The sequence below is a fragment of the Schistocerca nitens genome, chromosome 2 (assembly GCF_023898315.1).
Source record: "Schistocerca nitens isolate TAMUIC-IGC-003100 chromosome 2, iqSchNite1.1, whole genome shotgun sequence".
Lineage (NCBI taxonomy): Eukaryota > Metazoa > Arthropoda > Insecta > Orthoptera > Acrididae > Schistocerca > Schistocerca nitens.
This window is the reverse complement of record NC_064615.1, coordinates 685,016,598-685,038,181: the sequence shown is the minus strand read 5'-3', so window position 1 is coordinate 685,038,181 and position 21,584 is coordinate 685,016,598. Positions and strand designations below refer to the sequence as shown.

At 38.1% G+C, this 21,584-nt stretch overlaps 1 protein-coding gene and 1 long non-coding RNA gene across 2 annotated transcripts in view; one reads left to right on the top strand and one right to left on the bottom strand.

The window, feature by feature from the left end:
• Positions 1-21,584, top strand: part of LOC126236827 (male-specific lethal 3 homolog) — a 159,594-nt gene that overhangs the window by 80,458 nt on the left and 57,552 nt on the right. Inside the window, exons 5-7 of the mRNA XM_049946429.1 lie at positions 6,290-6,456; positions 14,565-14,705; positions 15,802-15,923. Coding sequence (XP_049802386.1) covers positions 6,290-6,456; positions 14,565-14,705; positions 15,802-15,923 — 430 coding nt within the window. The remainder of the gene's footprint in view (positions 1-6,289; positions 6,457-14,564; positions 14,706-15,801; positions 15,924-21,584) is intronic.
• LOC126236830 (uncharacterized) overlaps positions 13,345-21,584 on the bottom strand; it is a 46,052-nt gene continuing 37,812 nt past the window's right edge. The window contains exons 2-3 of the long non-coding RNA XR_007544991.1: positions 15,452-15,640; positions 13,345-13,475 (exon numbers count right to left, since the gene is read on the bottom strand). This is a non-coding gene — a long non-coding RNA (uncharacterized LOC126236830). The remainder of the gene's footprint in view (positions 13,476-15,451; positions 15,641-21,584) is intronic.

The following is a 21,584-nucleotide window of genomic DNA, read 5'->3' as shown; positions in this document are numbered from 1 at the left end:
TCTTTGGAGTTTTTCAATTATAAATTCACTACAAATATAACAAAGACTGTCAGCAGAGTTTTACAACCACAATTAAACATTGAACTGAGCACATGTACAGGAAACAGGAAAGTGAGGTTAGGTTGACAGTAAACAAAACACCATCTGTTAACACAAAAATAGAATCAACCTTTTTTTTTGCCACCAAATGTTTTTCAGCAGTGCTACCAACGTCATCTACATTCATTACACCTCCTTTTTAAATTATTTTAACTATATAAAATCTGGTAAATTATTTAAAAATAGCTTAATTTAATAAATTTAACTGTAAAATGTGAAGAAATGGTGGGTACAGTTTTTTAAGTATTATATTTGGATTTCCCACCCTAAAAAACATAAGAATAAGGTATTTTCAGCAACAAATCTTTTCCATCATTGGCCTGTGTTATCAACTAGGAGTTGCTTGGTCAGACGTGTATTATCCAATTTCTTATGAGTATGGGAGAATGTCCAGCGATGTATCCATTCATCTCTTAGATTATAGCTGTCTGGGGCAACTTGGCCAGTGTTTACCCAGATTGAATCTCCCACTTTTAATTGGGTGCATGGCAAATTCAGGGTGTCCAGTGACCTGGAAAAAGGAAAAACCTAGGGAATTTTTCATTTGGTTTCAAACTCCTGGAAAAAGCATGGTACCCGGCCAATGTTGTGGCTTTGCCCACACCCTCGTCTCGCGTGGTAAACCCAGTGGCCACCCAGCCAGGCCTGGCTGCAGCCAGCTGAGCTGAACAGTGTGGAGGTCTGTTGATGGTGATAGGGAATGGCTTCCATGCCTGTCACTGCAGCCTGGCCATGCTTCTCTGGTTTGTTGTTGTGCTATGGTTTCATGCATTCGTGGCTCTGTATGACCAGAAAGGAGCTTTTAAGAGTATTTGATGTTACTTACATTTACATCTGTTCAAATGTAAGTACTGCCTTGTTTACTAACATGGAGTGATGACAGAAGATATATGATTTTATGAAAGTTTGTGGCTTACTTGAATTATTTTATTTTGAGTTGAGGGTAGTAGTGGATACCAGGTTTGTATACAGTACGTAGTTTGATATACAATATACTAACACGCAGTCACTGGGCTATTGGCGTACAGTGGTTGATTGAGTTGACATTACGCTAATGCCTGCTGTAGGAAAAATGCAGTCCAGGTGGCTGGAGCACAAGTGAGGACTGTGAGAGTTGGGGCAGTAGGGACGACTCGGAGTCATTTCTATCTTCAATGGCTAACATTTCCAATGTTGCTGTGGGTCTTAGTCGACATAAACTATTTTCAATTACAAATGCATGCAAGGAAGTTTCCATTGCCTACCTTTGGACCCATTCAAGGAGGGATGTAGGTGAGGGGGTGGGGTGAAAGTTGCTCATTATAGGTCCTAAAGAACAAGACCAAAACATGATTTTGCTTTCAGTCTTCATTAACTGTTAGGCCACATCTTACTAAATTGTTTGCAATGTTAACTCAGGGTTTACTCGATGAACTGGAAGTGTGCATCCAACCCTTGCTGGATGGACGATGCAAAATTTTGCTGCGTTGCAGAACACACATCTGAAAAATTCAGTGTTCAGTTCATGCCCTGTGAAACGAACTTCTCGTTCAGCAATATGGGTAAGCAGATCTCATTCAGTCATTCAAGGAAAAGAAGCAAACTGGGCTAGAGGATTCTAGAAAGGTTTTGGTGCTGATCACTGCAAACAGCCTCGATTCCAATGTTACAGTGTCAAACATAGGCCCTGGCAGTGCCGCGTGCCACTGCTGATGATGCCCTCCACTGATCATAAATTCCGACAATGGAAAGGACAATTCTGATGGTGTCCTCAACTCGTAAGTGCACTGGAAAGAAAAAAAAAAATTAAGAGTTTCAGTGAAGAAAAATGGTATTCAGATTAGTCTCTGTATACTTTCACTCTGTCGCGGGGGTAGAGGGGGAGTGCATCATGCCATTGTCAAGCGTCTCGGCAGTCAGGTTCTACCCTGAAGCAGTTACGTCAGGTACTTCCTGCAGAACATCTGGATGTTAGCTGACAGTACTAGATTATGTGCAGAGGGATGCTGTGATGAGGACACAAAGCAGAGAGCCATTTGTGTCTCTTGGCTACTGTAAAACACCAATCTTTTCGGAACATTTGTAGCCTTATTAATCTCTTACTGGATGTGTTCCCAGACAGTAGCATTGCCTACGAAGTGCAGCTTCAAAAGTGAAAAGTAAATTACACCATTTTGAAGAAAAGCTAAGAATGCTACAAAAGGATGAGAAGAAAACTTATAGAAAAGTAATAAGAAAGAGGTTTCGCAGATTATAGTAGTAGTTCTGCCAATAAAAATAATGTGGTTTGACTTCACTTAATGTTCTTGGATGTGTCTTTACCAAACTAGTCTATTACTGTTCCTTCAATGATTGTTTCGTGTAGTGTATTTTTGAATGTTATTCTGACACCTCTTTGTGAAAAGTGTAGTTTTTCACTGAAGTAAATAATGCTCTTTGTTGTTATGTCTTCGTACGCTCCCAGCAGCTGATTATACCTAACGGAAATGTTTATTAATTACATTTTAGTTCCTTTGCAACTTAGTCATCCTATCTGTTACTATACGGTTATCCGTCTTGAGCTGACTGCAGTCAAATTAAAACATATTAGGCATTCTGGTTTTCCTTTAATTTTCTTGTTCCTGTTACATTTTCCACTTATTCTGTTGCCACATCCTAGTATGTTTATTTCTTGGTTCAGATAAACCATATTCATTTCAAGGGTTTATTCTTTTAGTTTCGAGTAGAGCCATTTTTCTGTTCCTATATTCTGTAAAATTTTGTAGATTTTGCCATAAAATCAATCAAAATTTGTTAGGGACTGCACACAATACAGTCCTGGAAAAATTAATTTCTCAATTTTTAGCGTCTGTCCTGTTAGTTTTAAGTGTTTACTAAATGTCAGATATCTGTCAAGAGGTACACTATATTATAGGACAAATGTATGTTTCAAAGAATTTTTGATTACTGGAAAATTGGTCTACATTTCATCAGTACAGTCACTTGTGACTTAATATGAAAGTGATCAGGTGAAGTGAGCATAATCTGCAGCATTTTGACCTGCTAGCCCAAGTTCATCTTGTGTACAGTGCTGTGGCCCATGTGAAGTGGTGTGTTGTTCTCTACAGCAACAAAATTTTGATTTCGTAGGAAGACTCATTCTCACTTTCTCTTGGATGTGCTAACCCAGCACATGGTCATTTTAGTGATTTGTATGTCAGTCATGGTTATTCATAGCTGGGCGGTAAGTATTCTTGTGGCAGCATCAACATCTCTCGTTCCTTTCTGCTCATCATCCACAGATCTAGTGCAAACTGTGTAGCTTGCAATGTTTGGGAGCAGAGGTGCTCAAGAAATTGTTTGTAGGTTTGTGAAAGCTGATGCCCATGTAGTGGATGCAGTTTTCATGTGACTGAATTTTGTTCCATTTTCTCTCTCATAACATTCTCCCAGCTGTTGGAAAGATGGAATAGGAGCAAAAGGTGGTATCATTTGTTGTGATGTGGTACAAAAGAACTAGCATATAGTTGCAGAAGTGGACTGACAAGTAGAGGTAGGAGGAAGGTAGTTGCAAAAGAACCCTATTAACATATTTCAACATAATTCAGCTCTTAAGTCTTCCTTTTACTAAGGAAGATGCAGTAGTACTACACTGCTTTACTTATTGCACCTCAGCAAAGATTATTGGTGTAGATGTTAGTGTTCATGATTTGTGGAAACCGCTGAAATAAATAAAATTAAAAAAGTTGCTAGCACCCGATGGGATCCCTGCCAAATTCTGTACTGAATTTCCAGTTGCTTTAGATCTCATTTTAACCGTAATATACCATAGGTCCTGTGAACAATAAACAATGACCAGTGATTGGTAGAAAGCACTGGGTCACACCCGTCTACAAAAATAGTAGTGGAGTGTACACAAGACCACGATCCTCAAGGTAGGAAATGCAGACATACACGAAGATTATTGCATGGTGAGCTTAATTGCTTATGCTTCTATCTTGCTTACAAAACAAAGAATGGAAAATAAAATTTGAGGATCTGGTAAATGATGACAGCAGGGAACTGAACATTGGGAAAGTTAAAAGAACCAGATCCATTTATGATGTGCTTGACTATGGAGACAATACTTAAGAAAAATGAACAGACTTTCATGGTATTTGTTGAACTAGGAAAAGTGACGAGATTTGGCACTGTAGGGAATTATGAGCAGGGCACAAGAATCAAGAAGGAATTATAAGAACAGAAAACAAAGAGTAGTCCTCAGATTAAACAGGGAGTAAGGTAGTGATGGAGTCTTTCACCCCTACTACTAAACCTTTACTTCAAAAAAGCAATGTGAAATAAAAGAAATGATTAGGAGGGTAGTTAAAATTCAGAGTGAAAAAATATCAGTTCGAAGATTTGTTGACATCATTGCTATCCTCTCTGAAATTTGGAAGAATAAGTGGGCTGGTTAACAAAACAAAGCACAGGATATTGTTTCATAGTAAACCAAAGAATGATGGTATTAATTAGGAACAGTAAAAAGTAATTAGTGATACCCTTTAGGAGAAATGAAGGAATTCTATTACATGGGTAGCAAAATAATAGGTGACTGACTAATCAAAGAGGACATAAAAAGCAGAGTAGCAGGCAAAGAGGGCTATTCCGCACTAAAAGTACTCTGCTAGTGTTGAACATAGGCCTTAATTTGAAAAACAATGTCTGAGGACCATACGGCTGGAGCACAGCATAATATAGACATGAATCACAGACTAAGGAAACTAGAAAAGAGAATCTAAGTATGTTATGTGGTGTTGTAAAAGGATGTTGACATTTGAGTGGACTTAAAAGATAGGAAGTGGGCTGGTTCTGTGCAGAAATGGCAAGAAAATATGTGTGGAAAATACTGATTAGAAGTGTAGCGACAAGATGGTAGAGTAAGGGATTCACCTTTTTTGGTTTTGAAGGGAGTTGCAGAGTGCAAAAAATTGTAGTGGAAGAAAAGGATTGGAATGCATTCAACAAATAAGAGACACTGTGTGTAATTGCTAGTCTGTGTTTGGTGGAGGATGGGAAGTAGTGGCAGTCCATATCAAATAAGTCAGTAGGCGGACGAGAAAGATTGACTGGGGTGTAACCAAAAAGAAATTATTCGACACTCCAAATTTGTAATTGATACTCGTATTTTTGTAAACAGCTTTTACCTGCCCTGATAGATGTGCATGTTAAAGCGCTGCTTCAGGACAATGAGGTGTGCTGGTCCAGGATAAAATCTACCTGCCAGATTAGGGATAAACGTCAGTGCACCGACCATCCTGGATGTGGTTTTCATCCACTTTCCCACATCCCCCTAGGTGAATACTGTGCTGGTACCCAAATCCTACCTCAGTCACATAATTTGCGAACATTTAGAAAGTTTCACCCATTTTCACATGAATAACACTACATGCAGGCAGTTGGAGTACACACATTCTATTCCAGGAGGTGGATGGAGATGGGGAGGTGGAGTGTAATGGGCTGATGATAGGAAGAGCACCCAGTTACCCCTTAAAACCCGTCATGACAAATCTATTAATAACCTTGTTGGCCCTGCACTGTTATGAAACAAAGGCACAAGAAAAAGAAGAAAGGTTGTTGTAAACAGATTTTCATAAAATTTGGCTGCAGTTGAGAGCATTCTGATCCAGTTACTGTGCCAGTATTTCTAAAAGTTTTAGTAAATCCTATTATTGATAATATCTGTAGTTCACTGATCAGGTGATGCAGAAAATCTTACATGCTGACACAGCTTTTACAACTACATTTGGACTAAGATAAGTGAAACTGAGGAAACTTTCCTTTTACCCCCCCCCCCCTCTCATCCTCATCTGTTTTCAAATGTTCTGGTTTACTTGGCGTCCTATAACTTATTTAAATAACTTGGTAAATAATCAAGGTTGCTCTGTTACTTTTATTTCTGTTACTCACAGAAGGAATATGTTTCCCAAAGCGAACATATTAGTCACTTTTTGGTTTACCTCTGTCCCAGTCTGGCGTTCAATGTTTCTAGACACTTTGGCATTTCACTGATACCCCATCAGGGTGTCAGTCTGTCTAAAAGATGAGTTTTAATTAATGATGTGAGTAAAGATGATGAGAAACTGGTGTTACATGATGGACATTGAAACTAGACTCAATTCTTTAACATAAAATTTCTAGTGCTAATAATATCATAAAATTAATAGAAAGTAATATGAATTTTTCATCACAGATCGTCCATCTTCCAGCAAGACCAAATGTGGTGACAATTCTTGAATCTTACGTGAGAGAATATGCAGAAAATCAGATCTCTGGAGCTCGGGAGAAATCACAGCGTAAATATAGACGACCACAAAAGCACCAAAATGGTGCTTTAGATATGGATCGATTGAACAGAAGGTACTTTGTAATTCTGTTTGGCACCAAACTTAAATTCTCCTTCTTTTAGATTTCATTTTGACATTCTTGTAGCTGGACGCCTTAACCTATTTGAAAACATGGCACGACTTCGTAGCCTCATATTCTAATATCTTTCATATTCTTTGAAGAGCATGTATGCTTTTTAAGACATGATTTCAAAATAAATTAGATGATATGGTCATAAAGCACAAAAAATAGCAACAAAGTAGTTTGTGTCTTGAAATTACTTCAGTATGTGCATTGTGTACTAGACCACCACAAGAACTCGCCTGATCTGCATGGATTTCACACAACTACGGTGTGAAAGAGAGCTCGAATACACTTCACGTACTTTGACAGAAGTTGCCAGAGATGCTGTCTCACCTAATGGCAGCCAAATGAGCACTTACGCGTGCCAGCATAGATGATGCAGCCAAGTAAATGGCTGTTCATGGCCTAACAGTTGCATTAACTTGTACATGGGCAGGGAATCTGAAAAATGTGCATGCACATTGCACTTCACTTACTGGGCAAAATGTGTTCAAATAATTATTATTCAAGAATAACAAATATTATTTCAAATCTGAAATCCAATGATATTTATTGCTCCAATTTTTTTCATGAATTAACAAATGTCCTTTCCGTTTTCCCCCTCCTCCTTCTCCAGTCCCAAGCGAGGTGGTCGCATTCGAGAGGACGACGGTTCAATCCCGCGTCCAGCCATCCTGATTTAGGTTTTCTGTGATTTCCCTAAATCATTCCAGGCAAATGCCGGAACGGTTCCTCTGAAAGGGTACGGCCGACTTCCTTCCCCATCCTCCCCTAATCCGATGACCACACTGTCTGGTCTCCTTCCCCAAACAACCAAACCAACCAACCAAAGCATCTCATCAGAAACCCTATTTCATTTTCGAAGATTTGCGATTGTGGCACTAATGAAGAAAAGTTGTAAAAGTGCAAAGAGGGCATCAGTATATTATATCTCATGGAATCATCTTTATTTCATGATTTCTTCAGTAAAAATTAAGAAATCAATTCTGCTGTGCTTTTTGGCAGATAATTCGTTGTGATCCCACGTTATCTTCACTTCTCAAATCTCATTCAAAATAAAATTTTGTTTTTACATCATAAAATCATTTGAAACTTGTGACCCGATTTCTTTGACTTTTATGTGTGTGTGGTTTGTTGTAAATCTCTCTGGTAATGGACAGCAATACATATGAACTATTTGTTGTTAAATTGTGGGTAAGACATTGCAGTCGGTGAAGAAAGATGAGAAAGACCTTCTAAACATCTGATACTTTCTCGATTAAAAAAAAAAAAAAAACTTTACAGTGGAATGCAATATTATCATCTCTTCTGTGTACTCGAACCTAGTGTGTCTTCCAAAATTTTTTGTACCTCAAAAGTAAATATCAGATCAAAAAAATCCCACACTCTACGGCAAGCTTACTCAGAGTTAATCCTAAAACTCTTGGACATCCTTCCGTGATTTCCCTAAATCGTTTCAGGCAAATGCCGGGATGGTTCCTTTGAAAGGGCACCGCCGATTTCCTTCCCCATCTTTCCCTAACCTGAGCTTGTGCGCCGTCTCTAATGACCTCGTTGTCGACGGGACGTTAAAACAACACTAACCTAACCTAACTTGGACATCCAGTAGCATTTCACAGGTGCTCCACATCTAAACAGGTACTCCAAAATATGGTGCAAGTGCAACTTAACTTGGCATCTTTCTCATTGTTAGAGACGAAAGAAGCAATAAGTAACAGAAAAATTATAGGACCAACGGGGTACTGAATGCAAAACCTTTTGCTCTATAGTCTGGAACTTAATCCATAGAGCCACCAAAGCACATTCATACAAAATCCATTAATAAGGCTTTTATTAGATTGAAACTGTAAACAGGCACTAGTCACAGATAAGGTATGAGAAGTAAACAAAGAAAATAACAAAGTTGTTTTTGGTAATGCAATTACTCGAATAATAATCCAATAGAAAAATGTATTTGAATAACACCCATCCCTACTTAGCAATACACCATGCACTCCCTTCCTGTTTTCCTTCATTGCAGCTAATATTATCAAATGTAACGAGTTCTAACAGTTCATTTGCTCAATTTACTCGAGAGAAAGTGTACAGTACAGCTGAGTCCAAGTTTTTTTGGTGATTATAAACATAGTTGATAATTGTAATATGTTGTCATGCTCCTCAGCATAAATCTTTTTCGTTTGTTCTGTTCAAAATATGTCTCAATCTCTACACAATTTTAGCAGTAGACTGAATGCGATCATTATTTCATCACCGAACGATGTCGCCCAGTGGTTAGCACACTGGATTCGCATTCGGGAGGATGACGGTTCAAACACACATCCAGCCATCCTGATTTAGGTTTGCCATCATTTCCCAAAATCACTTCAGGCAAATGCCAGGATGGTTCCTTTGAAAGGACATGGCCGATTTCCTTCTTCATCCTTCCCTAATCTGCTGGGTCCGATGACTCGCTGTTTGGTCCCTCCCTCAAACCAGCCAACCAACCATTATTTCATCAGCTATTCTTTCACACGTATTTACAGTTCCACAGCTAAAGCAATTGCCTTTATAACATTCAATATTTATCAGTTCAATTTTCATTACACATGATCATAGTCAGTTGCTGTGATGCTACTTGGTGAATCTGAGATATTGTGCACACACTTTCTCCATAGAAAATGTGGGAAATAGACAGCTAAACAGAAATTCTATTTCTACATGCATTCCAATGCTTCCTGGGCCCATTCGTATCGTTACATTGTGACAAAGCTCTCTAGAGTGTTCCCTTAGGTACATTGCAGGGCCTGTTGCTCAACAGTCAGTGAGTGCGTGTTGCAGTACAAAAGAAAGGAAACTTACGAGCACGGGTGTTCGCAATACATGTGAGGTAAACACTGTGTATAAAGTGCTGCATATATGGTCCCAGCGTGTGTATGCAATGCTCTATCATGTACCCCCATATTTCCCCTTTTCTTCTATTCACAAAAGTATATGGAAGCAACCAATGCCAGTAGCTTCCATGCAGCCTCAAATTGCTTGGTCGTACCAGAGTGGTCACCTTGCAAAATGTTTGGTAGGAATGTATATGTTGATTGACTCATCTTGGAACATACTGTTTTTTACAGGAAACAGCTCCACAATTACTAACATACCTGTTGTGGCATCTATCACTGGATTATATGAGTATATTTTTGTCACTTTTACACTTAATGAACAAACTCTTGAATGATCTTCTGTCTCCTCAATTGATCCCACCTGATATTGATGCCAGAGTGATGGTGAATACCTCAGTACCTAATAATGTTTTGTTTACGTCATCCTTCATCAGTGAATTACATGTCTTTAAGATAGTTCCAATGAATCTGTTTGGTATCTGTCTTTCCTGCATTAGTTTTGTGCACTAGCTTTTTAGCGACTGACTGGTTCAAGTTGTTGATCAAAAATTGTATAATAACTGAATAATACACCCTTCACCCTAATTATATGCAGTACATTAAATTTGTTCATGTTAGATTTCCATTTGTCAGACCATGCACCAAAAATAAATCTTCCTCCGCCTTTCAGCATAATTTCCTGCCTTTGGCACATTTATGTATACTACACTGGGATTAGGCAACCACAAAGCCATCAGGATCTGTTATTCATACCAACATATCAAAGTGATCTACATACTTTTTTAAAAAATGTGACAGTTGCTACATTTTTAATTTTTGGATGCTGTAAAACAACTATTTAACAGTAATTTTAGATCTTCACTATTTGTTAAAAAGTTTGTATTTTATTCCATAAAATTTGACAAATAAATGAATATAATTATGTTACATTTAATGTGAAACTTGAGTAAATGTTCTGTTAACAATGCCCTTGATTCTTGGTGTATAACTTCTACACTTCCTTGAATACGGGAATCCAGGTGTTCATCAGCCAACCTTGTTCTGTTCTTATTTTTAATAAAACATGTATTTGAAAATTATGATTTCCAAAGGTAAGCAGAAGCAAACACCACTTTTATCCTAAGTGAAACATGCTGAAAGCTTCATTGATTTTTTAAGTCTCTCTCTCTCTCCCCACCCCTCCCCAGTTCAATGTATGAAATAAACTCTATATTCTCACTTGGGTGCACAGTTTTGAAATGTCTCTTGATGTTTGTCTGTTTCACAAATTCAGTAGTAGCTTGACATACTAAACTAATGCTTGTGCCATTTCTTTCTGTTACGGTAAATTGTTGTTGTTGTTGTTGTTGTTGTTGTTGTTGTTGTTGTCTTCAGTCCTGGGACTGGTTTGATGCAGCTCTCCATGCTACTCTATCCTGTGCAAGCTTCTTTATCTCCCAGTAACTACTGCAACCTACATCCTTCTGAATCTGCTTAGTGTATTCATCTCTTGGTCACCCTCTACGGTTTTTACTCTCCATGCTGCCCCCCAATGCTAAATTGGTGATCCCTTGATGCCTCAGAACATGTCCTACCAACCGATCTCTTCTTCTAGTCGAGTTGTACCACAAACATCTCTTCTCCCCAATCCTATTCAATACCTCCCCATTAGTTATGTGATCTACCCATCTAATCTTCAGCATTTTTCTGTAGCACCACATTTCGAAAGCTTCTATTCTTTTCTTGCCTAAACTATTTATCGTCCATGTTTCACTTCCATACATGGCTACACTCCATACAACTACTTTCAGAAACGACTTCCTGACATTTAAATCACTCGATGTTAACAAATTTCTCTTCTTCAGAAACGCTTTCCTTGCCATTGCCAATCTACATTTTATATCCTCTCTACTTCAACCATCATCAGTTATTTTGCTCCCCAAATAGCAAAACTCCTTTACTACTTTAAGTGTCTCATTTCTTAATCTAATTCCCTCAGCATCACCCGACTTAATTCGACTACATTCCATTATCCTTGTTTTGCTTTTGTTGATGTTCATCTTATATCCTCCTTTCAAGACACTATCCATTCCGTTCAACTGCTCTTCCAAGTCCTTTGCTGTCTCTGACAGAATTACAATGTCATCGGCAAACCTCAAAGTTTTTATTTCTTCTCCATGGCTTTTAATACCTATTCCGAATTTTTCTTTTGTTTCCTTCACTGCTTGCTCAATATACAGATTGAATAACATCAGGGATAGGCTACAACCCTGTCTCACTCCCTTCCCAACCACTACTTCCCTTTCATGCCCCTCGACTCTTGTAACTGCCATCTGGTTTCTGTACAAATTATTAATAGCCTTTCGCTCCCTGTATTTACCCCTGCCACCTTCAGAATTTGAAAGAGAGTATTCCAGTCAACATTGTCAAAAGCTTTCTCTAAGTCTACAAATGCTAGAAACGTAGGCTTGCCTTTCCTTAATCTAGCTAGTAAATTAAACAATGGAAAATTCAGTATGGAATGTAAAAATATAATGAAAAGAATAGTTGCTACTCGTCATAAAGCGGAGATGTTGACTCGCAGAAAAGCACAACAAAAAGACTGTCAGAAAGTCAGTTGTCGGTCAGCGAGGTGCACGCACACACACACACACACACACACACACACACACACACACACACACACACACACACACACACAGAGAGAGAGAGAGAGAGAGAGAGAGAGAGAGAGAGAGAGAGAGAGAGACATAACCACAATCTCTGGCTGCTTATGCCAGCCTGAGTGTGGCTCCAGGTGCCATAGACTGTGGTCATGTGTGTGAGAGTTGAGTTTTCATGTGTGCTTGTGTGTATGTGGTCTATTTTTGACAAAGGCCTTTTTTGGCTAAAAGCAAACTTTCTGACAGTCTTTTTGTTGTGCCTTTCTGTGACTCAGCATCTCCCCTTTATGGTGAGTAGCAACTATCCTTTTCATTATATCCCATTCGGGATGAAAATAACCGATTTTACCTTTTTTTTATACATTATTCATTAAGCATGAAGTTCTTGTACTATGTATCTTGTCTTGATGTAAGATCACGTTTGAAGAGCTTGGTTGCAAAATGTTCCTGATAACCAAACACCACATTTGAGAATGAGTCCACATTTTCTGTGCTATGAGAAACAATTATCATTTTTATTCAGCAGTTTTTTCTTTTACATTCTCATCTCTTTCACAATCTACCAAATAAGCACTCGCATTCTACCAGTAGATTGTGATCGACATGTTGATGACTCCTTTGTTACAGTATAATCGTTGCATAGCATTGTGAAGCTTCTTGTATTGTCCACATTTGTGTATCTCTTTCATAAGCACTGGCAATCATATAGCACTCCCGTAGGATACACCGAAAGCTACTTCACCATCTAAAGATTTATACCTCTAAAGAACACCACACTTATTTCTATTTGCTAGGAATTGCTCAATCCAGTTGCAGAGCTGGTCCAATATTGCTCAAATTTGTTTACTACACACCAATGGAAAAACTCAATTAAATTCTGTCTGCAAGTGAAAGAACCACAGGTACCATCACCAACTTCCTTCAGAATCTTGTAGCAAGCTGTTTTTCGTAAGAACATCCATGGAATTCACCTTCATTCACACAGAGGAGATTTTTCAGTGCGTAGAAAGGTGTTCCATAATTCAGCAACAGATTGGGCAGATGATAAAGGTTTGTAGCTATGCACACATTCCTGAGGATCATTCTCAAAAATGAGAATGGCCTTTTCCAGTTGCTTTGAATTCTGTGTCCAGTGAAACACTATAAACCAATGTAGTATCAGCATCTTAAGTGCTATTGAGAGAGAATTGTTCAGAAATTTTCAAAATTGTTTATTTCATAGACAGCTGGCTCCATGCAAATAAACAAAAGTAGCTGTCACTGTCGCACATCTCCATTTCAAAGATTTTATTCAAAAATTCAATTTATGGTGCTTTTTCAGTTTATTAGACTTAAAATTTATTGGTATGTCTACTGTTCATTTGCCTTATGTGCAATTTTTAAGATAATCTTCTAAACCACACTTCCAGAGAAAGTATGCAGCACGCTATGAACTCCAGCATGACCATTTTACCTGTAATAGAAACCACAGTCAGAAATATTCAGAGAAACGCGTCCAAGTAAAAAAACATGTCATAAACAAGTCTTCGTTGGCGAGTCCGAATAGCCCATGAAATTCCCACTAAGTAGCTAAGCATTTCAATAAATGTAATCCATTTTAAATGCTGCTCTTCCTATGTGGAAAACATCAGGAGCGAGCATAGAACTGAAATGGAAAAGGCATCTTGCAGACATAACGTAATTTAAGGTGGTTTTAGATAAGTCCCACAGCTTGGTTAAATGTTGTTTTCAACATTTCATTAACATGATGCAGAGAGATTTTTACAACCACTCATCACCTGTAGTTGGCATAGAGTTCTGGTAGCTGCACAAACAGGAATATAAATATGTAGACTTTTGTGGCTGGTGTCCCTCTTTAAAGTACTTTGCGGTATTCTGCCATGTTGTCTTATAAAATACTTCCAGTGCTAAAATAGTAACTTTAGTATTTTAAGCATTTAATAAGATAATGTAGTAGTACACCCTGCAGGATTTTAATGACATAAAAGCTTAACATCTAGCTCACTGTAAAAATAAACTGACACATCTCGCACACAACTCGCCTCATATCATCTCCTATTTGTTGTATTAGCTGTAAACTCTTCATTGTGATTGGCACTTTTGGTTTGACATGAATAGTGTCATTGAATACTGTCAGACTCTTTGTTAAATATCTTGCATTTTTCCACATTTAAAGAGAACTGCCTCTAAATGTGCATGAAAATAAGGTATAAGTAAGTTTTCATTTGTCGAGAACAGATAGTCATCATGCTAGTCGTCATATGTCTGCATGCTACTGACCATATCGCATACATTGTTCTTGTGTATTGGAAACATTACGAAAAAGCTATTTTCTCTTTTGTGTGCAACATTATATTTATTTTTCTTTCCAACACTCAAAGCCTTGGAATGGTGAGTGATTGATTGCACCCGATTGTAGTAGGCTTTGATATTTCTGACAAACAAATTATTCTGCGACTGTAATAAGTTTGTCCTCTTCATGAAAATGATTTTTATTCTGTGCAGTAAATAATGTCAGTTAATACATTCTTTATCCTTTTAGTGTAAATATCTGCAAAGAAGTGGCAGACGGTGTGAGGGTTTATTTTGACTTCATGTTGAGTGGCTTGCTGTTGTACAATGAAGAGAGAGAACAATACAAGCAAAGTCGTGATATGACTATCACAAAAGAACCAAAGTCAAGGTAAATTATACAAAGCTTAGAGCTAGTGTACCTGGGTAATAAAACTGTCAATTTTAACATCTAATATAACTCATTTTTATGTACTATAGCACTTAAATTTTTAAACTCGGGTGTATTTCCAATAACTGCTTACGCTGAAGAAGAGTGTCATGACATGATTGTAGAGTATGGAAAAAATACTTAGATCATTGCCTTTACTTAAATGTTTTTTGGTGCCTAATAACACCGAAGGATATAAAATGCAGGTCAGAATTAATTGTGTATCCATACGGCTGTGGTCTACAGTGATCCTAATTGTGGGTGCTTCTCCAAGGAGATTAGACTTCAGTATACATCCAAATGGCTCTGGTTTACTATGATACTAATTATCACCACTTATCCAAGAACCGGAGACTTTCACAGAGAATGATCTGCTACAGCATGTGAAACTTATCAACAGTTATGAAAAACTGATGTAATATTTTTCCTCCAGTATTGTACTTTAACTTCAAAAATTGTCTATAGCAGCTAGGGTTTGATGTCAAGATCCTCAGGAGGAAGCCACTGCTGAGCAGTACTTTATACAAGCTTAGCAGCAGCAGCAAAAAAAGTTGAAGCAAGGTTTTACTCATACCATCTCATAACACTTGCACTAAAATTACTACTTGCATAACCCCACCCTCAATAGTGCATTTTCACAGTTATTTCTGCGCTCTATTTGTACAACAAAATTTGACACTTTCCTTGGACCTTGAGCCAGTACAGACCGTTTTTGCCTGTTGCAATCCAGAGCTATGAAACATTGCAGTTCTCAGTAGCACCGTAATAGGCATTTTGAATGCAGTGTTGATTCCTTTGTGCTGCTTGCTCTGCAAGGAGAAGGCAGTGCTTGTTCGCCCCACAGCAGCCCATATGTTGGGGACAATTGTTAACTTCTGCTGACAGCATCCCCATCCCTGCAAAAAGTGCCAAGTTATTTTATGTCTGTAGACTTGTTACTCTCTTTGCTATTTATCAACTGCTTAACAGCACTGTGTAAATGTTAAGTGTAAAATTGAAGTAAAACTGATCATTATTTCTGTGGGATGTATTCTTTAGTGTCATGTTTGTCTTGCAGGTTAAATGATTCATCTCCAAACAAAAAAGAAGCAAACAAGAGATTCCAGCAACCAGATTGTAACTTATCCTGTGAACAAAGGACATGCCAAGAGGATGCAGTTACATTTGATGGCAGAATGGGTTGGTATTAGATTATTTATTCTAGTGTTTATTGAAGCAAACATTCATCTTAATTGCTAAGTTATCATTTATATTACTTGCTACAAATAATTTATGTTCATAAATTTTGAATTTTTGTGCTCTAGTTTTTGGTAAAATATTACCTACACTTTACCTTTTCAGATAGATTTTGAAATGGAAATAAATGAACACACTGTTTGTGTGTGAATTATTTATAAAGAGTTACTGCAATGATTGCCTTCAACCTTATCATTAAAATCCTGAACATTCACAGTACGTGAGAAGGTACAGACTTCTATAATTTGGAACTGTAGGATTCACTTACCATATCATTGCCCCATGTCTGCAACACTATATTACTTAAAGTGCCAGTGAAAGTCATGTCACCAAAATTAGATGTTGCGTATCTCCTGTGCAGCCGTAACATTCCGGGTTCAACTGCTTCCCAGGTGTAGTAAGAAACATTGTTTGCACTCTAGTTCAGGTGAGGTGACAGTTGTATTAGTTCACATTTAGGCCGTCAGTTGTAAATCTCCTAGGCTCAAGCAAACTAACTTGAGCACAACCACTCCGGGGTTTGACACATAGCTTTCAAATTATACATTAAAGAAAAAGCATAGATTTTTCAATGGCATGTAAATTGTTATTTCATGCTGAAGTTCTTTTCACTTTTCTGTTCCTGAACTGTAAAACAGTTTCCATTCTGTATGCACATTCTGCAGTGTTGTATTTCATCAAACTGAATTGAACTTTAAATATAGAAAATTTGTGACACTTCAGTCACATCTTTTTAAATATTTCTTTGTTGGTAACAGCTGTGACAATGCAGTAGAAACATAACCTTTTTTCACACTTACAAGCAATTATTATTTTGCTACTTTCTTTTTTAAGTAAGAGAACATATATCAAACTGTAAACATTATTGCAGACTGTGTCACAGAAATCTGATAGTAAATATATCTCTGTAATAACTTAATTTGTACCAGAATCAAATGGTCAAATTTTACATGGAAGCTGAAATGCTGTTGATTCTAAATCAATTTCACTCTATATGGTATTGACATTGCTCGAACAATCACGTGACATTTGACCATGTGACTTTAGACTCATGTGGCACTAGTGCAAGGGATATGTGAGAAACAATAAACTAGCCACAATAACAAACAGTCTATCGGTCTGCTCAAAATTTGACAAATGAGTGAAATGCTGTAGGAAATGACATTAATTTGTCATCTTACAGGGATGTATTTGAACAGGTTTGCAACAACAGTTCTCATACAAAAATGTCTACTGCTTTTTAAGTAAAGTAACACATAAAAGCAAAAATGCAGTTCTTCAAAAACCATTACTTGATTTTGTTCCTAAGTCAGTATTTAATTTCGGTAAGAGAGACTGTAATAGGTTCCAAATCAGAAATTTCGTTGCTGTTCACATATTAGAATACCGGTTAAAAATGTTACCAGCATTTAATCACTTTAGAACAAGATGGTACATTCAGCTGAAACAAGAAAGAAAAGTAACCCAGATTTAAGTCTAACAAATGAAATAAATAATATTAAACTGATTATAATTTGTCGTTGTGAGAATAAATTACAGTGGCAAGATCTGTCGTGGAGTTGACATCACTAAATCGCAGGATGAACTTAAGTTTGAGAATTGTTCTGAATCATGAATTCAATCTTTTATTTATGTATTAGTTGCTGTTGTTATGTATGACCTGCACACTAGAAGACACTACAGAGTGTATTTCACAGTTGCTCAAGCATAGCACTACATATGGAATGGTTGAAGGGGATATCTTTATACTAGCTAGGCTGAGAACTGGAAATGGTGAGCAGTCAGCAAATTTTGTTGTGCTGCCAACCATGGAAATACATACTGCATACTTAAGCTTTTTATATCAACAGTTACTACAAAGAAATCCATTTATAATGGGTATTGAGTTGACTTTATAATTGCAGATGATGGTAAGTCTAGATTGGGACCAGTGGTGCACTTCCACGTTTCATGCAGCAATGTTGTCAATGTTCGTTCACTGTGAGATATGATGGGAAGGAAAGGGGTTATGTCACCTGCTGGTTCTATGCAGTCAGTGAGAGAGCGGCGAGCAGACATATTTGGAATTAAGACATTGTAATATTTTGATATCAGTGTAGAAGAAAAATCTGCTGTGCGTTTGGAAAAAACAAGTGTTCTCAGGTCCCACCATAACCACAACCTCAGAAGTTACAACATATCTTGCAGAAACAACCAATATTTGTGACAACAAGGATATAAATTTTATAGCTGTGCTATTAGGAATGTGATGATGATTAAAGATAGTGTCACCACAGATGACAGGTTTTGTAAGCAAAAAGATTGTGAACATAAATACTAATTTAAACAATTTCTTTTTGTTTATTTTATTTCTCTTTGTATTATTAAAATGAATATATCAAGAAATGGCTTAAGTTATAAGTTATGAATAGGTATAATGTTATCTTTTTGGCAGATGGTTTGTCAGTAAACCACTTTGTGATTTTGACTAGTGAGAATATGTTAAAAAAATTTTTTTTATCAAGGAGCTTCTTGTAAAGAAAGAAGGGGGAAAAAAGAGGGGGTTTTAATTCAGGGTCGTCTTATACTTGGATAAACAAGGTAACTGGTAACAGCAGTATGCAGAGAGAACATACTTTGTTAGTTAATAGTCTCCCTTATTTTAACATTTGAGTGTATTTAGTCCATTCAGTTGCACGTACTTTTCTACAAACTTACATATTTTCTTCTTCTTCTTCTTCTTCTTCTGGCCAGGTAAAGGACCACTCTATTATAATAGTGCTTCCTCCACCCCCATTTTCTACTTGGACTTCCACTCTTACTTGCTTAGTCCACATTTTAGTAGTTTTTGGGTGTGCCTTTCCTTGGAACACAAACTTCATTTTTGGATATTCTCCTGCATTATTGCCACATCTTGCAGGTCTTTTTCTATGTCTGTTAACCTTTCCTCTTTGATTTTCTTGTTGAGGAAGTCAGGGAGGACCTGATTGCTCAATTTTTTTAGGACTCATATGAACAATGTGATCATATAAAACGGTGCCTGTTTTTTCATGTGTGTAGGCTTAATATGTTTATAATCTTCTGATATCACTATGTTCTTCGATGGAACCTAGAATTTCTCTCTTATTGTCTAATTTCTCTGTCATATCTTTTCTGTTCATAGCAAGGCATTCTGTAGTGTTAGGTCCTCCAGTCGTATTACTGTGCAGTAATATTGCATCTTGGTGTTAATGGATGTAGATTTTTTTCTTGTCGATGTCCTCCGTTAAGTATGTTGTTCCCATTTTTCTGTTCGGTCATTCAGAGACTTCTTCTGTGGAGGTGTTGAAATCTATCCATTCTTGTAGGTGTTTCAAATTTCCTCTTTTTCTAGCCTTAAATTTGCCCTGAAATGAATCCATCCTTCATGAAATCCTCCCCACTCCACCAAGAGTGTCTTTCCGCCGTCCACCTAACCTTCGTAACCTCTTAGTTCATCCCTATGAAATCCCCAAACCACCTTCCCTACCCTCTGGCTCCTACCCTTGTAACCGCCCCCGGTGTAAAACCTGTCCCATGCACCCTCCCACCACCACCTACTCCAGTCCTGTAACACGGAAGGTGTACACGATCAAAGGCAGAGCCACATGTGAAAGCACCCACGTGATTTACCAACTGACGTGCCTACTCTGTGACGCATTCTATGTGGGAATGACCAGCAACAAACTGTCCATTCGCATGAATGGACACAGGCAGACAGTGTTTGTTGGTAATGAGGATCACCCTGTGGCTAAACATGCCTTGGTGCACGGCCAGCACATCTTGGCACAGTGTTACACCGTCCGGGTTATCTGGATACTTCCCACTAACACCAACCTATCCGAACTCCGGAGATGGGAACTTGCTCTTCAATATATCCTCTCTTCCCGTTATCCACCAGGCTTCAATCTCCGCTAATTTCAAGTTGCCGCCACTCATACCTCACCTGTCATTCAACAACACCTTTGCCTCTGCACTTCCGCCTCGACTGACATCTCTTCCCAAACTCTTTGCCTTTGAATATGTCTGCTTGTGTCTTTATATGTGTGGATGGATATGTGTGTGTGTGTGTGTGCGCGCGCGAGTGTATATCCGTCCTTTTTTCCCCCTAGGGTGGGTCTTTCCGCTCCCGGGATTGGAGTGGCTCCTTACCCTCTCCCTTGAAGCCCGCATCCTTTCGTCTTTCCCTCTCCTTCCCTCTTTCATGGCGGGGCGGCCGTTGGTTGCAAAGGCTGGAATTTTGTGTGTATGTTTGTGTTTGTTTGTGTGTCTATCGACGTGCCAGTGCTTTCATTTGGTAAGTCACATCATATATATATATATATATATATATATATATATATATATATATATATATATATATATATCAATTTCCAATTTATTGTTTTTCCACCAGTTTTTAATTGTTTAATAACTTGGAAATTGGCAAATTTATACTCAAAGGAGCTGCATCCCGTATAAACACCCCAAAAATGGCAACTTAATGGCTACCTAGAGTAACAAATTAAGAATAGCATACTTACAGATTAACTAGAATAAAGGAATAAATAACGCATACACGGCCTCTGACGGCCGACAAACTGTGTTGGGCTATTGAGCAGTGATAAATTTAAAATAGCCACAACATATGGTAGACAAGTTAGCAGTGTATTTAAAGAAAAGCGTTTAGCAAGGACCCTGGTCAGAAGGTAATCAAAACTAGCAGGAATCCCTTACACAGCAGACATGCCAACACATCCGTTCGTACCCCAGAATCAACTAGTGCAACATAAATCATTGACACATTTCAGATAAAATTTTAAAACAACATACTTAAATACCTTTGTTTACCACAAGCCTTAATTAGTTAACGGGTTAGACTCTGTTATTGAAGCCACGCAAAGGATGTAGCAAGTTAAGGTTTATAATTCTACCGTGCCCTTTAACACGTGTAGTGGCAAGGAAAAGGAAGAATCCAGCTAATTAATTGAAAGTCACTACTTGGATCCAGTATTTGACGATGTGCTCAAAATCAACAGACAAAGGTGAGAGTCAAGTTTACACTCACAAACAGCACACGCAGAACACGAGCATAAGGTGAACAGAAAATAAACTGCTCCTTGTTCAGTCATTTACACACTGACGGACAAATAATCTTTACCGAATTACTGTAGATGCTGGAATGGCCAGTTGCTTGCAAATAATGCAAAATAATGGTCAAAACATCTTGCTTTAAGTCCGACGACATCCGTAGGATAAGAGTTTCAATGTACAACCACGCCTCATCTCCTTCGAGCTATCTGCGACCAAGACAGTAACATTGGCTGCTATCACGGCCTTAAAGATGCATCACACGTGATGCGAGTCACACCAAACATCATCAAAACAGCGTGACCTCCTGTACCCTCGAAGACGTCCGCAATTAGTGTTCCTGCTTCAGACTGGCACTCCCTCGCAAACACAGCAGGCAGCTGGCCGCAGCAACACCACGGCGCCATCTGGCTAGGGTAAGGAAACAACAGAGCGTGAAGCAGGAATTTCAAAAGGAATGCGCTACAGACAAGGAGGAAACGCAGAGAACCAGCCATGAAATTTCATCACGGTTCAACCTCCCCCACCAAAACCACA